The following is a 23,342-nucleotide window of genomic DNA, read 5'->3' as shown; positions in this document are numbered from 1 at the left end:
CTTCATCTCCACCTCCATCTCTACCTCCACCTCCATCTCCACCTCCATCTTCATCTCCACCTCCATCTCTACCTCCACCTCCTTCTCCACCTCCACCTCCATCTCTACCTCCATCTCCATCTCCACCTCCATCTTCATCTCCACCTCCATCTCTACCTCCATCTCCATCTCTACCTCCATCTCCATCTCCACCTCCAGCTTCATCTCCATCTCTCTCTCTACCTCCACCTCCATCTCCACCTCCACCTCCATCTCCACCTCCATCTTCATCTCCACCTCCATCTCTACCTCCATCTCCATTTCCACCTCCATCTCCATCTCCACCTCCATCTCTACCTCCAACAGTCTCTCTATCCTGTTCCTGAAGCAGATTTCCAGACAAAGACAGCATTGCTTTTGAGGGTAAGTTGCATTGCCCCTATTGCCAAAACCCAGCAGGATTGATTCTCAGCTGAGAGCTGACACAGCTGCATCAGCCTGGCCAGCTGGGGGCTTGTTGTGGGACTGAGAATGAGGGCAGAGGAGAGTAGGGTTTCAATACTTGGGAAAAGGCAGAAGGAAGTGCCATAACTCTACAAGGTGTGGTCCTCCTATGTGAAGGACAACTACACAGGGGGGAAAGTGAGCATTCCTTCCCGAACCCAAGGCAGTCCACACTCCAAGTGGTGCTTGAGGGATAAAAAATCCAGGGGAAAGAGAGGAGAAATTCATTTCCAGGGGTGAAGACTGGGTAAGGTCTCAAACCCAGACCCCAGTGCACCCCTCCCCATGCCCCTTGCCGCGTTCTATTTCCTTGGAAAGCCAAAGTGTGGTTGGTAACTGTCAGCATATGCAGAGCAGAGAGCAAGACTTCCCTTGGAGTCAGCAGTAATAACAGGGATGTCACAAATATCGTCTTCTCAAAGGTAGGGCCTTGGCATGAGGTTCCTCTATCACCAAGCAATCAAGCAAGATCTATCAAGCAGGGGAGTGCCCATGTAGAAATGTGGACTGTCTCGTTGGGATCCCCTTGTGAGGGCACATACACACGCATGTACTTAGAGAAGATGGTACCACACCAGCGGGCATGGATTCAAATACTTGGCTCATTCTGCCCTCACAGCAGGGTGGGGCGTCAGGACCTGTGGTCAGTGTTGGAAGGACATAGCCCTCAACAAATAGGCAGGGAGGGAGTAAATACCCTGACCTCCCATCCTTCTGTCTCCTGCCGTTGCTCATTGCCTGCCATTGGCCAAACACAGCCACAAGCAGAAGGCCAGGGAGCCCAATGATGCAGTCCATACGGACGATTGTCCCTCACCCCAACTACAGGGCAAGCGACAGGGTGCAGAGTGGAAAGCTTCCTTTGGAGGTGGATGAAGTCATGGGCCTCGTACCAGGCTCCATTAGGGTAACCACGTTACACAGCTGTGTTAGGGACACTGTTCACATTCGAACTCCAGCATATGTGCTCAATTATTGCATTATTAAAATTTTTAGACCTTTTGTTTGTTTCTTTTTCAAATTTAAGAAGAAATTTAAATAGTTTACTGTTCCCTGTAGATACTTTTAAGTTGTCTTTAATTTACTTAAATCAAATGAAAAGATCATTTTAGGCCCTGACCCGGTAGCCAAGTGGTTGAAGTTCCATGTGCTCTGCTTCGGCGGCCCGGGTTCAGGGGTTTGGATCCTAGGCACAGACCTACTCCACTCATCAGCCATGCTGTGGAGGTGTCCCACATACCAAAAAAAAAATACAGGAAGAGTGGCACAGATGTTAGCTCAGGGCAATCTTCCTCAGCAAAAAAAAAAAAAAAAGAAAGAAAGAAAGAAAGAAAGAAAGAATTTTATAATCAATACCTGAGAATTCCAATATCTGAAATCTTTATGAGGCATGCTCTCTCCTCTCTCTCTCTCCCTCTCTCTCTCTCTCTCTTTTGACATCTAATCTTATTTATTGATTACTCTTAGAAAATCTTATTTTTGACCGGACTCAGACTCAGAGGCGGAAGCTCTCAGAGACGACAGCCTCCATCTCTTGGCAATCTGCTCCTGGCATTTTTCTTTGGCCTCCTTCATTCTCTTGGCCTAAAGTTTAGCATATTTTGTGTGCCCTTCTTTATTTTTCTGAGTATGCTGTTTCTTCAGGGCAATATGCTAACATGTGTGTTGCAGGACAGGTGGAGTAACAGGACACTGAATCTTGGGCGCTTTGGTTCTGGGTTTCTTACCTTCTTTGTTCAGGGGCTTTCTCACAACACACTGGTGGGCATCATCTTATTTAGGAGATTGAAAGTTTGCAGATTCTTCCAGCTCTTTTGGGCCTCAGGCCACAGGCATGGCAGCATCAATCCATCCAGAAATCTCCCCCTGCCCCTAACTTTTTTTTCACAATAACCAAGTTGAGAATACTCAGGTTGACATGCACGATGCAACCCCACACAGACCTGTGCTTGCTTTCTCCCGTCTTCCTTGGTCTGTAACAGGAAGGAGCATCCCCTGCTCAGGAGCAAGCAGACCTGGCCATCCATCATGAGGAAAGCTTGTTCATCATTCCCATTGTTGGTTTGGACCCCATATGCCTTCCACTCTTCACTCAGACCACCAGCGCCAACTTCTGCGGCCATACGCTTCTCATAAAAGGTCGGGAGTTTGCATTCATCATCCACTTCGATGAGTTTCTGGCAGCCACTGGTTTGCAAGAAGGTGTTCAGCTTCATCTGAAGCAGCTGATTGCCTCTGAGTCACCACAAAAAACAGCTTTGTGTGTCTTCTTCTTCGTCTGTTGTTTCTACTGGTGACTTTGTGTTCTGAGGTCCCTGTTTTGAATGGAAGGAAGGCAAAGGTATTGATTAGTTTTATGCTTTGATAACGTCAGTATTTATGTCACAATTCATAGGTTAACCAGGAAAAGAATAAAACTAGGGTATATAAGGGTATATACTTTTCAAACTACAAGACTAAAAAAATGATAAAAAATAACAAATAAAAACTAAGGCCAAAAAGGATAGAAAAAGGAATGTTAACTAGGCTGGATGAATAGAAAGCACAAACTAAGGTGGTGGATTTAATATATCTGTGTATGTCAATATTTTTTTAAATGTAAGAAAACAAAAGCTCCAGTTATAACCAAGAATTATCAAATTTAATTGAAACAGAAAAACAGCTACAAACCATTTATAATTGATAAACTTATCTTAAAAAGGTTGAAAAGAAAAAAAATTCTGGTGGGAGATTTTAATACTATCCTCAGCAATTCATAGAGTAATAACACCAAAAATTCCAGTAGTATATAAAATATAAATAACTTGACCAAATGGCCATATTTGGAACACTGCTCGCCATTACTGCAGAGGTCACATTCTTTTCATATGCAGAGAAACATTTATAAAAATGATCCATAAAGCAAATCTTAAAAACTTTCAAATGACTAAGTAATACAGAGCATGTTCTCTGACACACTGCTATTAAATAAGAAATCAATAACAGAAAGACAACTAGAAGATTTTCTTATATTTGGAAATTAAGAAACACATTTGTAAATAATCTATTGAGTCAGATAATCATAACAGAAATAAGAAAACATTATAAACTGAATAAGAATAAAAATAAACACATAACACTTGTGAGACGAAATCAAAGCCGTATTTAGAGGAAAAAATGTTATAGCCTCAAATGCCTTAAATTCAAAAGGAGGAGGTGACAAAACTTGGTTGAGAGACATTAAAGAAGTTCCCACAAATACAGGGGAAGATATGCTATGTTCATGGATTGGAAGACTTATTATTGCAACAAACAAGTTAAGCATCCTCCCCAAGATGTTAGAAAAAGAACAGCAAGATAATTCCAAGGGAAGTAGAAGGACAGGAATAAATATAGAAACAAAAGTTAAATAATGAAAGAAAAAACAGAGAGAGAGATAGAGGAAGATTGGGAGGATGAATAATAAATGTCAGGATTTTTTTTTGAAAGTTACACAATTTCAGATGCAATGCTATTAAAAATAAATTAAGTAAAAGAGACAAATTCCTAAAAATATATAACATCAAAATTAATTCAAGAAAGATGAAATCTAAATAATCTTAAACCTAAAGAAATTGAATAAATCAAAAAATAATATTTCCATAAACCTTTAGCAGACCCAGAAAGCTTTATCAGCAAGTTCTATCTAAAATTCAGGAAACCAATAGTTCTTACATTACATTGCTAACTCATTTTATGAGGCTAGTGTAACCTTTATAATTTAGAAGGTTAATAAAGAAAATTATAAGCTAACCTCACATAAATATAAACACAGAATTTCTAAAATATTGGCAAACAGAATCCAGTAATATATAAAAAGGATAATTCATCAGGACCAAGTTGAGCATTCTCAGGAATGCTGGCTTTACATTAGAAAATCAAAAAAAATTAACTACAGTAACGGATGAAAGGAAAAAAATCATATGATCATCTCAATGGATTCTGTAAAAGTGCTTGATTTTTCAAAACCCATTCATGGTAAAAACTCTGAGGTAATTCTGAATAGAAGAGAATTCCCTCAAGTATTATGATGTATCTAGTCAAAACAACAAATATCACCCTTAACTGCAAAATGTTGAAAACTTTCTCCCTTGAATTTAGAAACCAAATGAGGAAGCCTACCTCCATTTCTAATCGATATTATGTCAAACTTCCTAACTTCAGGATAAGAAATAAAACGTATAAGAATTGGAAATGAATCAGAAGCTATAAGATGATGTATGTAGATAATCCACAAGATTCTACAGATAAATTATTGTAACTAATAAGCAAATTTAGCAAAGTAATGAATACACAAAAATTAATTACATTTCTATATATGCCAGCAACAGATAATAGATACTAAATGAGTTAAAAGATATTTAAAAATAGTATAAAAATATGAAGATTCAGGTATAAATTTAACAAATTATGAAAAGGACTCTATGGAAAAAATTACGAAATTGACTGAAAGACAGTAAAGAAGACTTAAAAACATAGAGATATACCACGTTTGTGAATTGGGAGACTCAGTATTGCAAAGATGTCACTTCCCCCTGGATTTATCTAAAGACTTAATGTAATCACTATCAAATTGTTCAATAGGACTAGAACCCAGTATTCTGCCTTGGCCTCAGGTTCTTCCCATCTTTCTTTTACCTTCTGTCCAACAGATAAGGTGTCTTAAACACCTTTGAAAGACTCCCTCCCTCGCACAAACAGGATTCCTCTCCTTTCTGTTGTCTCCCACATCTGTTATCTCTTTGCCATCACTCGGCCGCCATGGCACGTCCAGTCCCTGCTCCTGTCAAATTGATTCTTGGCCCCTGGAGAGATGGAGGGAGGTTCTCAGAGAGATGGAGACAGTGCCTTTGGCTTAGAAATGATTGTCCTTATGGCTAAGAGGAGAAAGAAGGGTCTAAGAAGCACACGCTTGCAGGAAATGGGGCAGAAATAGGACAAGGTCAAGCAATGAGGAGGGCAAAAGAAGTCGAAAGGTGGTTTTGGTGCTAAAGTCCTTCCCCTCCTCCGCCCCTGAGTGTTAACTTGTATCTACTGATTTCCACAAAGGATGAGGGGCCAACTGCTGTAGGAGTGAAAGCAAACAAACCTGCAACTGCGTGGTAGGCTGTTTGCAAAGATGGCTGCAAACGTCCCCCATCCCTGTGTGCATGCTTCTTTGAGATGTCTCTTTGCTCTTAGCCCAGGAGTTTATTTCCTTTGAATCTGAGCTGTTCGTGTGACTTGCCTTGACCAATAAGAATGCAGAAGTGACATTGTATGACTTCTGACTCTAGGCTTCAAGAGGCCTTGAAACTCCCATGCCTACCCTCCTGGAAAGCGGCACCCTCCAGCTGTGATGGTACTGGGGAGTCATGTCAGGACTGATTTGTGGGCACACGGAGACTGTCTTCGGCAGTCCCAGAAATGTGTGGGAGACATCAACTTTCAAGGACCCAAGCAAGGAGGGGGCTTGTGTTTGAGTGGACTGTTTATTAATGATGCTGAATCCAGTGGCCAGAGGGCCTGGGGATGTGCTGGTGACAGGTACCAACAGTTCCAGAGAGGTGGCCATGTGTTGCTCAGCTAGCAATCCTCACGGCCACGCTGACAAGGAACTCTGGCATTTCACTATCTGGGAGGTTGGGTGTAAGTCCAGTGGTGGCCACCAGGTGTCACGGTCACAGCCTGCTGGGTCAACGTTGTTGCAATGGGACTGCCCTGCCATTGTTCTTGGAGAGTCTGGCTTTGCAGCAACTTGACAAGGGCAAAGAAAACATCCCAGACAATGCACACCATTTCTTCTTTCCTTACGGCTTCCTCCCACCTATGTATGAACCCTTTAGGCCAGGGCAAGTATTAATATTGATGTAGAGCTCATGACTCAAGAGAGTATAAATAATTCCTAGATTTCTAAAAGAAAATGCTTTATTTAAAAAGATGTTTTACAAGTCATGGACCATAGAGGTAGATACAGAGGGTTGGTGTTGCAGACCCCTCCAGTGCTAAGCTGTTTAAACACGGGTCTCGTTTAGCATTCTTCCTGCCACAGAGTTGATTTCAGTAAATATTAGAATAAATGGTCATAAAGTTGATAATGTAAACAATAATAACAATAATGATTTACGTTATTGAGCACATAAAACATACCGGGGATTTCCATGTATTTGCTCATTTAATTTTCACAATCGTTCCATTCCAAGTGCCCATGGCCTTTGAGTGGTGGGAGAGACGGATGAATGAGTGAGCGAGCGATGGAGACAAGCTTCGTTGTTGTCATGTGCTTTCAGGCCAGGCCTCAGTCGGAATGGAAAACTCAGGCAGAATGGAGGCCAAAGCAGGAGCTGAGGGAAGACCTGGAGAGGCCGAATTTCTCTTCCCCAGGTGGGCAGGCTATGAAAGGCAGAGGAAGGAGTGTCAGGGTGGGGGTGTGGCTGTGTGTGGCTGAGAGCACCGGAGCAAGGCAAGGTGACAAAGCACCACCTTCCTATCTAAAGACCCGAGAGCAGCACTCCCAGCACGGGATGAGTGTGAGCCCAAGCCATCGTGGGGCATTAATGGGTTAAAGCTGTCATGCTCATCAGGGAAAATGCTCGAGGGAGAAATGGTGGGAAGGTAACGTGTCCGGCCCCTGTATTAATGGGCAGACCATCAAAGAGTGGGTCCCTTTCCTGGATTTCACGCTTCCTTTCTCAGTTGAGCACTTAAGAGGGTGTTTGTCTCTTCCCAGCACCTTGCCAGGAACTGGAATATGTTGCCACGAGAAGAACAGACACAAGAGCTCCGTGTCTTCAAGCTTCCCCCTGGTGGTCCCGACCTGTATTCATCTCCCTCTGCTCTGCATCCTGAGGGCCTTGGTTGTTCCTCCTCTGTCTGCAGACCTGGCTTCCGTGGCTTCTGACCCCAACGCCCTGTTGCTTTGTCTCTGCGTAGCAGACTTGTCTTCTTTTCCACCTGGGCTAGAGTGTTCCAGTGAGTTCTTGCACCTAAAAAGAGAGCCACGCAAGCCGACATGGGTGGGGAATGGTGTCTGCATGCACAGCATCTGATCTTGACTTGGGTGGTCCTGCTCGGGCCCTGAGGACCCTCCCTCTGCCTCCTCTTCAGGACTCTCAGGGTTGGACCAGAGGACCTTGCCGTGGGAATCTTAGTAAAGTGTGTGCCTTCTTTTCAGTTATGGCCCAGATTTTATCTAAGCCGTGGTAGCCACACTAACCAAGGTGGGTCGTTCCAAATCACTCACATCTGTCACATGCCCGTGCACCTGACAGGGAAGCTTGGTGAAGTGGAAACTGCAGCCCTGAGGCAGGTCCCAGGCCCTGCCCTGACATGTCTGGCTGATCTGCCAGCCTCAGCCGGCTCTGTCCCCCTCCTCCAGCGTCCTGCCCTCTCTGTGCTTTCTGGTCACATCCGGATCCAGTCCAGCCTGGCCCTGCCCTGCTCAGCACCACCAGGCTCTGGAACAGCCCCTCCTTTGATATTTCCCAGGACCCTCCTTCCTTTGTCTACAAAGCCCCCTTTCTGCTCAATCTTCAAAAACTACCCAGGCACCATCTGCTCCAGATTAGAAACCTGGGTGTCTGGTCTTTGAAAATCCCTGCCCTGGCCATCAACAAGACACGCAGGATCAGGCACGGAGCCAGCCTTCGGCATTTGTCCCTGCCTCGTCCCTATTACCCTCTCCCGCACTGGGCCTCCCTCTGGCCTTCCTGATTCTCTGACCCTCTGCGCTGCCCCCGCCCCTTGAGCCCACGTGCTGCTCATCCTCTTCACTGTTCCCCTCAAACCGATCACCGTCTCAGTCTTCGCGGTGTTCCCTCCAGATCATTTCCTTTTTTAAGCCTGAACCTCATCATGCAGATAATTTTGAGTGCCACTTTCCTGAAAAGGTTGAGGCCACCTGACATGAGGTTTTTCAAATTCTCCCCATTGGCTTCAAAATTTCTACACCCTTTCTCTCATCCTTTCTCTCTCTCTCCCACCCCAAAGAAAGAACCACCTCTCTAAGGCTTTCCCTTGTGTTAGTTCTTCTAGTGGAAGGAACACAGGTTTTCAAGTCTGCCTGTTTTGGATTCAGATCGTAACTCTACTCTCTGTTATAGCTGTGTGTCCTTGGGCAAATTATTTGGCTTCTCTGAGCCTCAGTTTCCTAATCTGTAAAATGAGGATAACACTCCCCACTTCCTAGTGTGTGGGCATATGGGATCATATACTATGTGTGAAAAGCCTTGACACACAGTAGGCCCTCATTAGAGCAAGTGGTGCCTGGTGCTGCTCCCTGTGGGACCTCTCAGTGTCAATCATTCCTTTGCTCCTGAATGCAATTTCTGCCACTTTCAGAACTTCTCCTCGGGTTTGATCACCTTATATGCTTCCTGGCTGGGTGACCTTGACTAATTCAGTCAACCTCTCTGAGCTCTAATCTTCTTCTTTGAAAAGTAGGAAAAAGGCATTGACTTCACAGGGCCGCTGTGAGAGAGAAGCGAGACTAGGCCAGAGAAAGCACATGTCCACAGTGTCCTCGTGGGTGCTGTCTGGGTCCTGGGTCTGTGTCGCTTTTAGTCTATAAAGGCACAGATACTCCATCATTCAATCAGCATGTGTTTATTGAGCCTCTGCTCTGAACTGGCCCCCTTCTAGGTTCCGGGGGTGCAGCATCATGGCAGACATTCTTCACTGTTCATCCAATAGACACACACCTCTTTCTTCCTTGATGTCAGGGCCCCAGTTTGTGCATACATCAGGAAGCAGGTACTCCAGAAAGATGGGCTGATGCTCCTCTTCAGGGAGAAATCATGACTGATCAGAGCCAATTACTGTCATCCTATTCTACTTCAATTTAGGGGTGGGCCCATGATCTCATCTGGACAACGATATAAAAGGGGAAGCTAGCTAGGATTCTGAAGAAGATTCCAAAGAGACATGAAAGGATAAAGCCCTTTTTCTCCCATCTGACATGACTGGGTCAGGACATGAGGGCTGGAGCTGCAGCAGCCACCCTTCAACGTGAGAAGAATAGAAATGTCACCCCAGGGCTCTGATGTTATTGAACTGCTGAATGCACATTTCTGTGGGAACACAGGTGTCCTTGGTTGTCTGAGTCACTTTTCATTGTGTCCTTTGTCACATGCACTTGAAAACATCCTGCAAGCAGTAGGAAAGACAGATACAGTCCCTGCCCACCTATAGCTTATATCTATCACTGAGGAGATAGAAAGTAAACAAGTCAACAAATAAATCCAGAATATTAAAGAAAAAAATGATAATTGCTGTAAAGAGAACTAAAGAAGGCAAGGAGATCCAGAATGATGAAGGCATGCTATTTAAGAGACAGCCTTTCCCAGAAGGCGACCCTTGAACAGAGACCTGAATGAAGTAAGTATCTGAAGATCTGGGGGAAGAACATTCCAGGCAGAGGAATCAGCATGTGAAAGACCTTGGCTCGGGAACAAGCTGGACCAGTTTGAAAAATGGCAAAAACAGCCAATGTCTGACCAGAGTACAAGAAATCGAGAGGAGAGTGAGGTGCCAGCGTTAGACGGCGCGTTGTGGCCACGGAAAGATGCTCAGATTTTATGGGATTGGTGTGATGGGAATACATAGGAAGATGTTGAACCATCACGACATGCTCTGTCTTTGGCTTAAAAGGACAACTGTGACTGCGAATGGGAGACCATGGTGGGAGGGCCAGTTGTTGGAGCAGGACTAGCCAGGGAGCTAGTCAGTGGTCCAGGTGAGAGAGGATGGTAGTTCCAGTGGAGGGTGGGGCGGAGGTGGTGAGGAGCTCTCAGATCCTGCATTTGTTTTAAACAAGGCCTGCTGATTGATGAGATACAGGATGTGAAGGACCCGGGGAATGGAAGGTAACTCAGTTTTTTGGCCTGGGCAATTGGGTGCGTGGTGGCGGCATTTACTGACATACTTCTACTGAGGAGGGAGGAAGGGTCTATTGTGGGGAGAAGGGGACTTAGGAATCAGCAATCCTCTTTCAGATCAGCTTAAATCTGAGTTACCTGTTAGACCTCAAAGTGGAGATGTGTGGGTAGTTGGATAAAAGAATCTAGTTTATTGGTGAGGTCCGGGCTCTTTAGAAATAGGAATTAGGGATTCATCAGCCTATAGAAGGTAGGTGAAGCCATGGGAATTGGGTTTTATGTGAGGAATGAGTGTAGAAGGAGAGCAGGGGCCTGAGGAGGAAATCCCCAGGCATTCCAGCATCTGGAGGTCAGTAGAAGGGGGAGAAGCGGGCATGGAGACTGAGGAAGAAGTGGCCAGCAAGATTTAAGGGGAGTCAGCAGGGTTCGTTCTGGAATCCAAGGGAATTAAGCATCTCAAGGGAGAGGGGCTGTTCCAGGTCCAATGCTGCTGCGGGTCAAGTAAGATGAGCGTTGAGACCTGACCCTTGGATTTGGCCTTTGAAAAACAGCCTTTCAGGGCTCTTGGGGGGCAAAGCTTGACTTGAGAAGGTTGAGGAAAGAGATCGCAGAGAGCAGAGGCGGGCAGGTTGGATGCTGGGCCCCCAGAGCGCTTCTGCCTGGATGCCTTCTCCCCGCTTGGTGGAGATTGACGTTATCAGCTGAGCGTGGGGAGAGTCAGGGGCGACTTGACCAGGGTAATGTAGAGGGATTGCTGGGCTCTGTGAAAGCCGCTTGAGATGCGTGGCCACGAATGTAGAGCGGGATCAGTTAGTGCAGGTTTGTGCTGTTCTCCAGTCTGGCTCGGTTGCTTGGCTGTAAGGGGACAGTGGGTGGGAAATTGAATTTACCCAGGATGGGGGTTTCTCAGGTAATTATGAGGCGGAGGGGTATATGCAATGGCAGCAGATACGAAGTGCTCACGGCAACAGGCAGTGGTCTCGTTGTCCTCCGCCCTTTATGTGTGTTAACTTCCTTCACTCTCAAACAGCCTGTGAGTAGGTGTTATTAACTGCATTTCACGGATGTGGAGACACGACACGGAGAGGGAAGTAACTTGCTCAGGTAGCAAAGTCAGTATGTGGCAGAGCCAGGATTTGAAGCTACGTGGTCTTGGCTCAATAATCCTGCTCTTGACCACTATGCTATGCTGTAGCTCCCACTCCCACTTATGTGCAGGTGAGCGATTTTAGTGATCAGCTGTACCACTGTAACTGACGTGACAAAATGCAATGGCTCAGACAACATAGATTGCTTTTTTCTTTCTTACTTAACAGTCCAGAGAAAATGTTCTAGGTAAGTGGAAGCTGTGGTCCCAGGCTGAAGGGAGCTCTGCTATCTATATGTGACTTCCAAGGTCCCTGCGAGGTCATCTTCACTGTCATTCTTCACCCCTTCCTGTGGGGTGCACACGTCCTGTCCACTCGCGTTCCATCGGCTAGAACTCTGTCACATGGCTCCACCCAGCCACAAAGGAGGCTGGGAAGTGTAGTCTGGATGTATGCCAAGGAGGAAGAGGAGAAGAGATTTTGGTGGATGGCTAGCAGCAGTTTCTGCCACATGGCCCACAGACTCTAAGCTAGATAATGAGGGAAAGAAGTATAGGGGGTGGATGATGAACAGTGAAAAACTGGCAGGGTCCGTGAATAGGAGATCTTGATGGGCACAAAAAGTTGAGTTGGGTCACTTGAAGGAATAAGCTGGAAAAAGAGGAACTGGTGTGTTGTCTGAGCCTAGGATGTTTGAAATGTAAATTTTGGAGGTGAGGCAGTTACTTGTAATGACAAAGGCTAAGGTGTGAACACAGGGGTAGCCGGCTGAGATGGGGTGAGGAAGGTGAAGTGAGGTGGTCAAGGATGTATTGAGGTCATAGAGAAGATGGCGGGAGAGACCCCAGGGAGCCCAGAATTGACACGGGCAATGAATAGGAGCAGGCCTGCCTGCTGTAGGGCCCAGGGCAAGAAGACAAATGGAGACCCCACTCCTTAATAGTATTTAACATTATTTAAAAGTTCTAAATATTTAAAACTAAATATTTTCAATAATTATTTAAAAGTTAATTTTTAATTAACTTTATTTAAATAAAGTCTAAGTATTTAAAAGTTATAGGTCAAGGGGCCAGCCCGGTGGTGCAGTGGTTAAGTTCACACGTTCCGCTTCAGCGGCCCGGGGTTTGCCAGTTTGGATCCTGGGTGTGGACATGGCACCACTTGCCAAGCCGTGCTGGGCAGGCATCCCACATATAAAGTAGAGGAAGATGGGCACGGATGTTAGCTCAGGGCCAGTCTTCCTCAGCAAAAAGAGGAGGATTGGCAGCAGATGTTAGCTCAGGGCTAATCTTCCTCAAAAAGTATGTCTATCTTCTTATCTGGACAGAGGTTCCTTTATAACTTTCTACAAGACTAAATCTGAAATGAAACTTCTGAGTCAGGATTTTATGAACAACTGCCCTGGACTTCCAGCCCCAGGCTGTGGCCGCTCTTCTTCCGGCTCTGCCCCACACTGTGGTCCTCACGTCTAAGTTCCAGCCACACCCACACTGGGAGGACCGACCCAGGGGAGAGCCCTGTGCAGGCCCTGGAGCAGGCTCAGCTCTGGTTGGGCAGGGCACCTGGAACAATGCCCAGAAGAGGGACACAGGGGCTGGGTCAGCATGAATCCTTGGCCCGTGGACTTCTCACCCACTGGGAGAGGTGCCTTGGGAAGAGGGCAGAGAGGGCCTTGTTGCCTGGGTCTGAGGGGGGCACTTCTAAGGGGTCAGTAGGTGATGGTGGAAAGAATGGGATGGCATCTTGTCATGTGTCTCAAGGAGGCCCAGGTTTGGAGGGAGAATGTCAGAGAAATGGTTAGAAGAGCACGAAAGAGAGGCTGGCCCTGTGGTGTAGTGGTTAAAGTTCCTGTGCTCTGCTTTTGCAGCCCTGGCTTTATGGGTTTGTATCCCGAGCATGGACCTACACACCGCTCATCAAGTCATGTTGTGGCGGTGTCCCGTATACAAATAGAGGAAGACTGGCACAGATGTTGGCTCAGGGATAATCTTCCTCACCAAAAAAAAGAAGAGCAAGAAAGAAGCCTCCTGGACTGTGTGGAGGCAGCCAGGTGAGCCGAGGCCATGGGAGATAGCCTCAGATGAGGGGTTTGGGGATGGACGGAGCTGCACATCCATGTTCTGTGCCAGAATCCAGCACGCTTATACTTCCTCCTCTGGCGTCGGCCCTGCCTGGCATATTTCCCAGGTCTTACCTTTCTTCCTGGGTAGTTTGGCATCAGACCCTGCTGATTTGTCAGAGGGCTTATATCTGTGCGAGACACCACAGAAGCAGAGTCACCGCCCCGGGTCATCGGGATCCGCCCTGGAGGTCCCTTGAGGGCTGTGACCTGTGCCTCATTCATCTTTGCACTCCTGCAGGGCCGGGCACATTTCGTGACTGTTGGGCCAGCGCCCAGGCTGCTGCCATTCAGTCCTACAGGCAGGTAGTCAGAGCAGGGAGTCACCCGCTCTCCCGTGGAGTCTATGTATTGTGTAACTTTTTATTTCAAAATAAGTCCCAATTATGCCAAAGTAGTGCAGAAAGGGGTTTCCCCCAAGGGTTGCATCTTACCCAAGTGCAATACAATAGCAAAACAAGAAACTTCACGTTGGTACAACGTGTGCGTGTAAGTCTATGCCATTGTGTCACTTGTGTCATATCACTTGATTCATATAAACGCCACCTCGAGCCAGAGAAGGAACTATTGCATCACCACAAAGATCTGCCTTCATAGTCACCCCACCCCACCCCTGGCATCCCTGACCTCTGGCAGCCACTAATCTGCTTTCCCTCTGTATAATTTTGCCATTTCAAGAATGCCATATAAATAGCGTCACACTATATGTGACCATTTGAAACTGGCTTCTTCCACTCACCGTAGTGTCCTTGATCCATCCAAGTGTTATGTGTGCCACCAGCTCATTCATTTTTATCGCTGGGTAGGATTCCATGGTGTGGATGTGCCACAGTTGGTTGAACCACTCACCTACCGGAGGACGATTTGGTTGTTAACAGTTTTGGACTGCTGTAAATAAGGCTGACAAAGAACCGTGGACAAGTTTTTGTGTGGACAGACGTTTTCGTTCCTCTGGGATAAATGCCCAGGAGTTCAATTCCTGGCAAAGATACGTTTAGTTTTCAAAGGAACTGTCAAACTTTCCCAGGGTGGCTGTGTGCGCCATTTTTATATTCTCCCCAGCCAAGTCTGAGAAGTCCTGGCTTCTGTTTAGAATAATAAAACTTTGTTGTTTTAGATTTAATTCCTTTGCAATTTATGACAGTTTAAACATTAGACACATCCTTGGTATAAAGCACGAAATAAGGGGCGTGACTGGGGATTGGTTTTTGTGTTGCGTTCTACTTGATTATATATCCTCCTTTCAAGAGCTGTATGTAAATATGAATAAACGTGGTTCTTGAAAGAGAAACAATTACGATTACTTAAAAGATTCAAATTGGAAAATTTCAATGCTAAATTAGGATTTTTCCTTGCTTTCATTTGAATGAATGAAATCTTAGCAGAGATGACTACAGAAGGGGCTTGCTGCTGTGTGCTGACATTTGTAACAAACAGGGTGAGGGCAGTGATGACTTTAAGGGGACCCGCACGGCTCTGGGCATCAGAGACTCAGGCGTTGCTCTCTGTTCTCCTTTGAACCAGCCACACATCCCGACGAGTTCACTTTCTCCCTCGTGGCCTCAGTTTCTTTAGTTGTACATGCTTAGCCTGAACAAATTACTAAATAAAAATGACCTGGGCCCTTGCTAAGAGGCAGATACCCATGGCTCTCTCCCCAGAGATTCAGCCTCAGCGGGGCTGGGGTGGAGCTGGGAACCTACGTCTTATGGAGGTCCAGTTTGAATCTGATGAGTACAAATTTGGGAGAAACAGCACAAGATGGTTGCAATTATTGTAAAATGCTTTACCGGCTAGTGTGGAATGCTAGTAGCTTTAGGCAGGAAAAAGATAGATGTAAAATATTGTATGATGTTTATTAGTTTTTTTAAAGCAATATAACACAAGGGTATAAGAGGACAGAAAACCCAAAAATCGACAATAATTTCCTTGACTAAATAATAACAGCTAATTAATGATTAAAGAATAATAATAAATATCAAGTTTCTAGTGATTCCTTGTAGATAAAGAATATATATGTAAGAATATATAACATATATAATACAAGTACTTATAACATAAAAATAGATATATATTCTTTACATATCTGTTTAGACTAAGAGGGGTGATACAGGGTGATTCTATGCCTTTTATTTAAGATCTTTGGGCCAGCCCGGTGGTGCAGTGGTTAAGTTCACACATTTGGCTTCTCGGCGGCCCGGGGTTCGCCGGTTTGGATCCCGGGTGCGGACATGGCACCGCTGGGCAAAAGCCATGCTGTGGTAGGCGTCCCACGTATAAAGTAGAGGAAGATGGGCATGGATGTTAGCTCAGAGCCAGTCTTCCTCAGCAAAAAGAGGAGGATGGGCAGTAGTTAGCTCAGGGCTAATCTTCCTCCAAAAAAAAAAAAATCTTCTTGGCAGTTTTTGAACACCAGCCCACAGGGGTCGACCTCCCTCCTGTGCGCAGCTGTGTAGTTGGTTTTCCACTGTGTGGGAACCTGAATTTATTTCTCTGTCCACTACTGATGGACACTGGTGCCTTTCAGTTTTTCACTATTACAAAAACAAATGCTGCAACGAGCATCCTTTTTCATATGCTTGTGCAAACTTTTGCAAGAATGTCCGTGAGGTCAGTTCCCCGCAGTTGGGTTCGCAGAGGATATGTGCATTTAAAATTTTAATGAATGTTACCAAACGCCCCACAGAGAGGCTGCGCGATCCCACAGTCCCACTACTGGCGTGTGGGACTGCTCATTCCCCACGCCCTCTCCAGCACTGGGTTTCATCAAATGGCATTTTATTAAATGGTCAATATATGAAGTAAGATACATATTTCCTTTCATAAGTCTCTCAGTTTTGAAACTGCTGCTGATTTAAAGGGCACCAAAGTTCTGTCCTTCCACCCCCCGCCCTAGAGAGCTATGATCTGATTCTTGCTGTTCCCCTCTCCGCTGGCTCCTCTCTGAACCCGAGAACCAGAGGGCGTGAGAATTCCTTTTCCGCTTTCTCCAACCACATTCCTCTTCTATTAAAAAAAAGAAAAACAACATATTTTATTGAGGTATAATTGACATACAAGAGCTGGATATATTTAATGTCTACAACCTGATGAGCTTGGCGATGACTATATGCCTGTGAGACCATCACCACAGTCTATGCCACAAACATATCCATCACCTCCAAACGTTTCTCCCTGCCCTCTTCATTATTATTCTGAATTTTGTGTGTGTGTATGGCTCACAGCCACGCTCCTCTTGCCTTCCCACGGGCAGCTCCAGGTCATCGTTCCTCACTACAATCTTGCATGTTTCTCTGTTCTGTCGGGTGCAGGCACAAAGCCTGACTCCATTAAAGGGCGTGGAGGCCATTGAGTTACTGAAAAGAAGGCTCGACTCGTGGCCAGCCCCGGTCCCTTGCAGGACTCTTCTTTTGATTGGACCAGGAGATGAAGTGACATCAGTGTCAAAGCCCTGGCTGAGCTGCAATCCCATTGCCTTCGGTGGCCCCTAATCCACTGAGCTCTTACGGGCTCTCTCACGGGTCACCGGCTTTGAGGACGCAAGCTGCGGAGGGGGCTCTGCCTCTGAAAGGTCAGAGACTGCGCAGGGCTCAGGGCCTGTGAGCAAGCCACAGGACAGGGAAGGGCCCTTGCTGGCTCCCTCCTGGGCGGCCAAGTGCTTAGTAACAAACTGTAAACAAAGGCCGCGGCACTGGCAACAGTGGCAGCTCAGGAGAGAGACGAGCAAGAGGTCCCTGCTCGTGGTTGGAAAGTCCTTCATGATGAAGCCCTAGATCAGGTCCGGGAGACTCGGATGCGGCCTTTGACACAGGACACAGGTACTCCTTGGCATCATTCCCTTTCCTCCTGTCAATCTGGACCAGGGAAGGGCAAACCCATTCAGGGGTCTGGGTATCGGGAACAAGGATACCACGGCTGGGCTAGGACCTGTGTGAATGAGTCTTTGCAGTATTTTTCAGACTTTTATTTGTCCCAGGCTACTGGTAGGGCCTGGTTCAGACGGTGCATTTGTTTTTCAGCAGTAAAACACGGGTTCAGCGGAGAAAACATGGGGTTTAGGGTCAGGCCAACGCTGGTTTGAATCAGTGCTTTGCTATTCGGCATCTGTTCAAATTCAAACAAACGTTTTAACTTGCTTGAGACTCAGTTTTCTCATCTGTAAAATGGGGATAATAGGACCCACATTACGGCATTGCTGAGGATGCATGGGGTGCCATATGTAAGGCACTTAGCATGTGCTTGGAGCATAAGACTAGCCCCAAAAGTGATAGCTGTCACCATCTTTCAGACATGAAAGTTGTTGCTTAAAGAAGGTCAGTGGCTTAAGATAGAGTCTCAGGCCATGTTTAGTTGACTTCCGGAAAACAATGGAAAAAAAAAGTGTCAGTGATTCACCTGGCTTTATATGTATCTTTAAAGGAAAGAAAAAACTCACCTGAGCTTTTCAATACTTTAAACAACTTTTTTTTAAGCAGCAATTGAATTCAGAGATGAGATGTGTCTATTTCTCTGGGCTACATCCTGTGGTTCGCTATAGGCTGTAGCTGAAACTAATCAGTTAGTTTCTCAGTTCAACAAGCACCTGCTGGGTATCTCCTGGGTGCCAAGTGAGGTGCTAGGTGCTGGGGACATCTCTCTGCTCAGAGGATCTTCCAGGTGAGTGAGGGAGCCAGAGAGGCAGACCTGCATGACAAATTGTGGTGGGAGCAAGTGCTGAAATGGCACAGGCTCCTGGAAGGGATGATATCTGAGCACAGTTTGAATGCTAGGTAGGCACTAGCAGGAGGTGGGAGGGGAGGAGTTGGAGAAAGGCATCCCAGGCAGAAAAAAGCACATGCAAAGGCCCAGTGGCATGAATAAATAAGGCACACTCTGGGAACAGCAGGAAGTTTGGCATAACTTCAATGAAACGTGAGTGTGGGAGTCTGATAAGAAAGGAGGCTGCAGAGGTGAACAGGGCAGAGCAAGGATGGCCTTCTACAGCTTGCATTTCGTTCAGAAGGTCCCGGAGAGCCACTGATAATTTTAATGAGGGGGATGTTATGATTGCATTTAAATATTAGGAAGATTATTTTGGTAGCAGTATGGGTATGGGATTGGAGGGGATGAAGCCTGGAACGGTGATGGATGGCCCAACCTAAGGAAACGACAGTGGGGACATAGAGGGCCTCCAAGCAGGTGCTGCCAAGGCTGTGAAATAAACCAAACCTGTATATATATGTACATAAGTTCATTATGAATATTTTTGATACGAAGGATGTGTATTCACAGTCTACAAGTAATAAAATATATAATAGTCTTTACCGCAAATTCCGTATAACCGATTGACTCACAGAGAACGCATTAGTTGATTTTTGCTGAACTGCTGTATCCTTAGTCTGCCCATGTTTGCAATTGATCAAGGAATGTGGTTCCAACATGAGTGCTGGCTGATATTTTTGCTTACGCTGACAAGTAAGAAGAAAGTTAAGCCATGAAGGTGGATGTCTTAGCTTCACTTGTCTGTCAATGACATGAGTGACTTCTTTGCTGAACTGGATAACAGCTTTTGAACTCTGGAAGGATATTTCCTCAATTTTTGTGCTATTCTCAGTGTAACAGCTACAGACATGATACACTTTTAGGTTTAATCTGCATTATTAACCTTTTTTCCATCACTTTAAGTGTAGACAGTCAACGGAAAGCAAACCAAGCCCTGATTTTAACTCTTTTGCCAATTTCTATGGTGTAAATGCTCCCACTGTGGCCAATTCTGAGCCCTCAGTGTGATATCGCTGAACACAAAGTTGGAAGAGATACGCACCAGCACACCATTGGATGGCATTTCCACCGCACACATGTGATTGCTTTAAAAAAGCCCAAGGTCACAGACAACAGTAAAACGTAGTGAAATAATTAGGAAATAGTGAGTCTTGAATATTCTGTTAATACAATTTCTTTAACTGGAAATTCCTATAACAATTTTTTGCCATGGCTATGTTTAACAACCAGTTTGGGAAATTCCTGGAGATTTAATGATTGGCTCTCGCTGGTCTGTAGGAGCCTTCTTCAGCACATCACAGGATCCGAGAGAGTTTAAAGAGGCACAATCCATGGGGATGGGAGTATGATTAGTGGGGATGAGAGAAAGGGGGACAAAGAAAGGAATTAAGAAGAATACTCGCTTTTCTCTGTGGACAAATATATCCCTCACCAAAACAGGAAATACAGGGTTGGACTCCGGGGTGCACGTCAGTGCTGGGCTCTTTGAAAAGATCAATGTGAGAAGAGAATTATGAATTTAAATACAGAACAGAGAAGGCTGAATGCTGTTTGCAGGCTTCAAGAGAAGTCGCTGGATTTCTTCAGATGCCTGCAGACACGGTGCTCACTCCTGGCAGTAAGCCCCTGTGGGGTCGAGGCGGGATCCTATTCTTTGAATTCCCAGTGTCAAAACCCCCAGGCCCAGCACATCGGTGCTCAATGGAATTTATTTTAGTTAAATTATTCTGTATTAATCCTTTCATTTTTAAAGTACTGTTTGCTTTGCCTTTCTATGAAATGAATGTAATGCTACTTTCTACAAAGTGTGCTTTAAGCCTTAGGGAATAACTGGAAAGCAATGTCAACCTTCCTGGAGAGACTCTTGGGTGCTGTCCGCTACCATGCTGTCTCTCCGTCGGTCACGCTCATTGGACTTGAGGTTATGGAGGAAGGAGGAGGCCTGCTCAGAGGGGCCATGAACCAAGGGAGTGTTCAAGGTGGGCCAGGCACACAGCCTGAATGAGAGCATGTGTGAAAGCAGCACTGCTGACCATTTCTCCCCCTTTCCATCTTCCTAGTCTCTGGCCCCAGTGCTGACTCCTCCCCACCACCTCATCCCCTTCCGCAGGTCCCTTCCACTCACAGCCTCTGTATTCGGGCGACACAGGCTGACAGCAGACATCTGGTCCTGGGTTATGGCCTCAGTTCATCTTCTGATGAGTCCTCCACCAAATTCCTCCCCTCTGATCTCAGAGAGTAGTTACCCAAGTCTCCTGGAGCGTTGATGAGCCCTAGTTAGGGGTCTCCCTAGTTACCTAACACAGCAATTCTACCTCCAAATTCTAATTGGCTGTGGCAATTGCCTGCCTGTAACTGGTTCTCCCAAAGGAGCCAATGGGGTCTAGGGCAGCACCATCTGTAGCTCAGAAATGTGCAGGTGGACCCCCCAGCGATCCTGTTAAAATGCAGATTCTGACTCAGGAGGCCTGGGGAGGGCCTGAGTCTCCATTTCTAACAAGCTCCCAGGTGATGCCAATGTGGCTTATCCAGGGGACCACCCTCTGAGTGGAAAGGACTGGAGGGTACAGAGTAGGCCAACGCCACCCGCAGCCCCATCCGTGAAGCCATGTTTTGTGGGTTTGTCCCTACCCTATCCCCTGCCCTCAAGAAATGCTCAGCATTAATCGTATGACTAGCTGGCATTTATTGAGACGCTACTGTGAGTCAGACACAATGACTCATGTCACAGATGAGTAAAGAGAAAAAAACAACTTGCCCATGGTGGGTAGAGTTAGTCTAACTCTGACCTCAGGACCTGCCCTCTCAACCACTATGCTTTGCTATTCACATTTTCCTTCTGAGTTTTATTGGCCCCGAGCTCAGTGGTTTTAGCTGTGCTCCCCACAGACCTCTCCTCCCCGAGCCTGTCTGGCTAACTCCCTTCCCCTAGACTTGGTCTTCATTTTGTTCTTGGTCACTGGCAGCTCTATTGTGAATTGCCTTTTTTTTTTCTTGCCTTGGCTGTACAGCTCTTTTCCCCTATATTTCCAAGAGTTAAAATGGTTGTAATAGCCCATTGTCACTGGAAATTAGGTGGTGAAGCAAAGTGAGTAGGTAGTGAAGGAAGGCAGGAAGGAAACCTGCAGAACGGTGGGTAAGGACCAGTTCAGAGTGGGCTCGTGCCAGTCAAGGGGTAGATTCTGAGACTAAGCTGTCAGAACTTACTCTTCCATAGATCAAAGAGGTGTAAGAAAGTGTCTGGCTGGTAGGAAATGTGTTGGGCATTAAAGTGTCATCCGAGTATTTTATTTCTTGTGTCAGTATCATTTCTGCATGATGCGCCACTGACGACAGGTAGCTTCCAACTTACTCACTGATTTACTTAGTCATTCAGCCCATGGAGAAGAAGGAGCTCCAGGTGGGAGTGTCCCAACACAGCCTGTGGGAAGGACTGGGGGTGAGGGGTGTGGTGCATCTGAAGCACGGAGAAAGGCTATGAGGGCAAGTGGAAGTGGCTGGAGATCAGTCTGGAGGGGTGGACTGAAGGTCTCATTAGCTATGTTCAGGAGTTTGGAGCCTGAGATGATCCTATGGACAATAGAAAGTCACTGAAGGTTTAAATGTGGAGGGGTAACACAGGCAGATTTGTGTTTTAGGAAGAGGCCTCTGTAGGACGGAGGATGGATTGGAGTGGTGGTAAGACTGGAGTGAGGAAACTATTGGGGAGAATAAGTGGTCATTCAGGTGGAGGGGGACGCTGGTAGCTCAGACCAGGCCAGTGTCGGGGGGCTGGAAAGAAATGCATGGATTTCAGAGAGATTTGGGGGTGGTGATTAAGAGGATGGGGAGTTGAAGGACAGGAGACGAGAATGGCGCCTGGAGGTCTGGCCCGAGCAGTTGGGTGGGTGGTAGTATGATTTATCGGGATAGGGAGTTGGAGGAGGAGGAGTTGGAGAGACGGTTTCAGTGTTGAGCACCCAAGTGGCATTGTCTAGTAGGCAGCTGGGAACACCAAGCTCAGGAGAGAAGTATGAGCTGGAGACACTGCTGGAGGTGATGTGTTGAGAGCTGGTACTTGTGCAGAGTGATTCAAGGAGAGAGGCCGGGGCAGAAAGCACCTCGAAGACCGCTACCATTTGGCATTTCCTTTGTTCATTGTTCTGTATAATGCCGTGGCAAATCTCTTTGAGTATGCAGCTTTCCCAGTGATATCCTACTGTAAATTCCCAGAAGAGGAATAGCTTGATGACAGGGGTGGACATCCCTTGGCTCCTGATAACTCTTGCTAAACTGCTTTATGGATCAGCTGTCTCAAACTGGCCACACCCTAAGTAAGGTCTCTGAGAAGAACAGTGTCATTGCAACCTCCCAAGCACCGAACATGCTCAGCGTTGAAGCCAACTTGATGGATGAAAAACGGGCCTCCTGATGGTTTCCATTTGAATCTCTTTGGCTACATGGATGGGTGGACAGCTTTCCATACACTTTAATAATGAGTTGCAGTTTCTTTTATGATTTTTCTCAATCTCACTTTCCACGTATCTACCAGGGCTGGGAACCACAGGATTTTTTTTCTCTCTCTTTAGACAGAAATAGTCGCTTTCAGCTTGATCTTCATCCCTTATCCCAGCTCATTGTATTGCACTTTCTAAATGTCACGGTGGGAAGCAATTTCTAAACTGAGAAACCTAGAAGGGGAATCTGGTCAGTGAAGCCCAGGCAAGGAGCTTGAGACTAGTTCTCTCCCTAAAACCACTGGGCTCGTCTTGTGAGGAAATGCCTTCACTTCTCCAACCCTGTTTCTTTGTTTTGCTAATGCGAGGTCTCTTGGATCAGTTAAGCTTGACACAGATGGTTGAGGACCTTCTCTTCTCTGGCCATTATTTTAAATGACCTGCTCCAGATGGATAAATTTGACTGGATGACACAGCTTCACCTCTAGAGGAAATTTTTAAACAGAGTATTCGATCTGTGGGGTTGGTGACAGAGTTGAGCCACTTCTCACCCTTCATTAGGCTGGGGACCCTCTAAGGCCTT

The 23,342-nt window shown here is 46.1% G+C and overlaps 1 protein-coding gene and 1 pseudogene across 1 annotated transcript in view; one reads left to right on the top strand and one right to left on the bottom strand.

The window, feature by feature from the left end:
* Positions 1 to 1,956: 1,956 nt before the first annotated feature.
* On the bottom strand, positions 1,957 to 2,699 carry LOC124235195 (40S ribosomal protein S6-like; annotated as a pseudogene).
* A 14,581-nt stretch (positions 2,700 to 17,280) lies between these two features.
* Positions 17,281 to 23,342, top strand: part of FRMPD2 (FERM and PDZ domain containing 2) — a 123,461-nt gene continuing 117,399 nt past the window's right edge. The window contains exon 1 of the mRNA XM_046652200.1: positions 17,281 to 17,380. Within this exon, the coding sequence (XP_046508156.1) occupies positions 17,356 to 17,380 (25 nt within the window). The 5' untranslated portion in view covers positions 17,281 to 17,355. The remainder of the gene's footprint in view (positions 17,381 to 23,342) is intronic.

Source organism: Equus quagga, chromosome 2 (assembly GCF_021613505.1).
Source record: "Equus quagga isolate Etosha38 chromosome 2, UCLA_HA_Equagga_1.0, whole genome shotgun sequence".
Lineage (NCBI taxonomy): Eukaryota > Metazoa > Chordata > Mammalia > Perissodactyla > Equidae > Equus > Equus quagga.
This window is presented reverse-complemented; position numbering and strand designations above follow the sequence as displayed.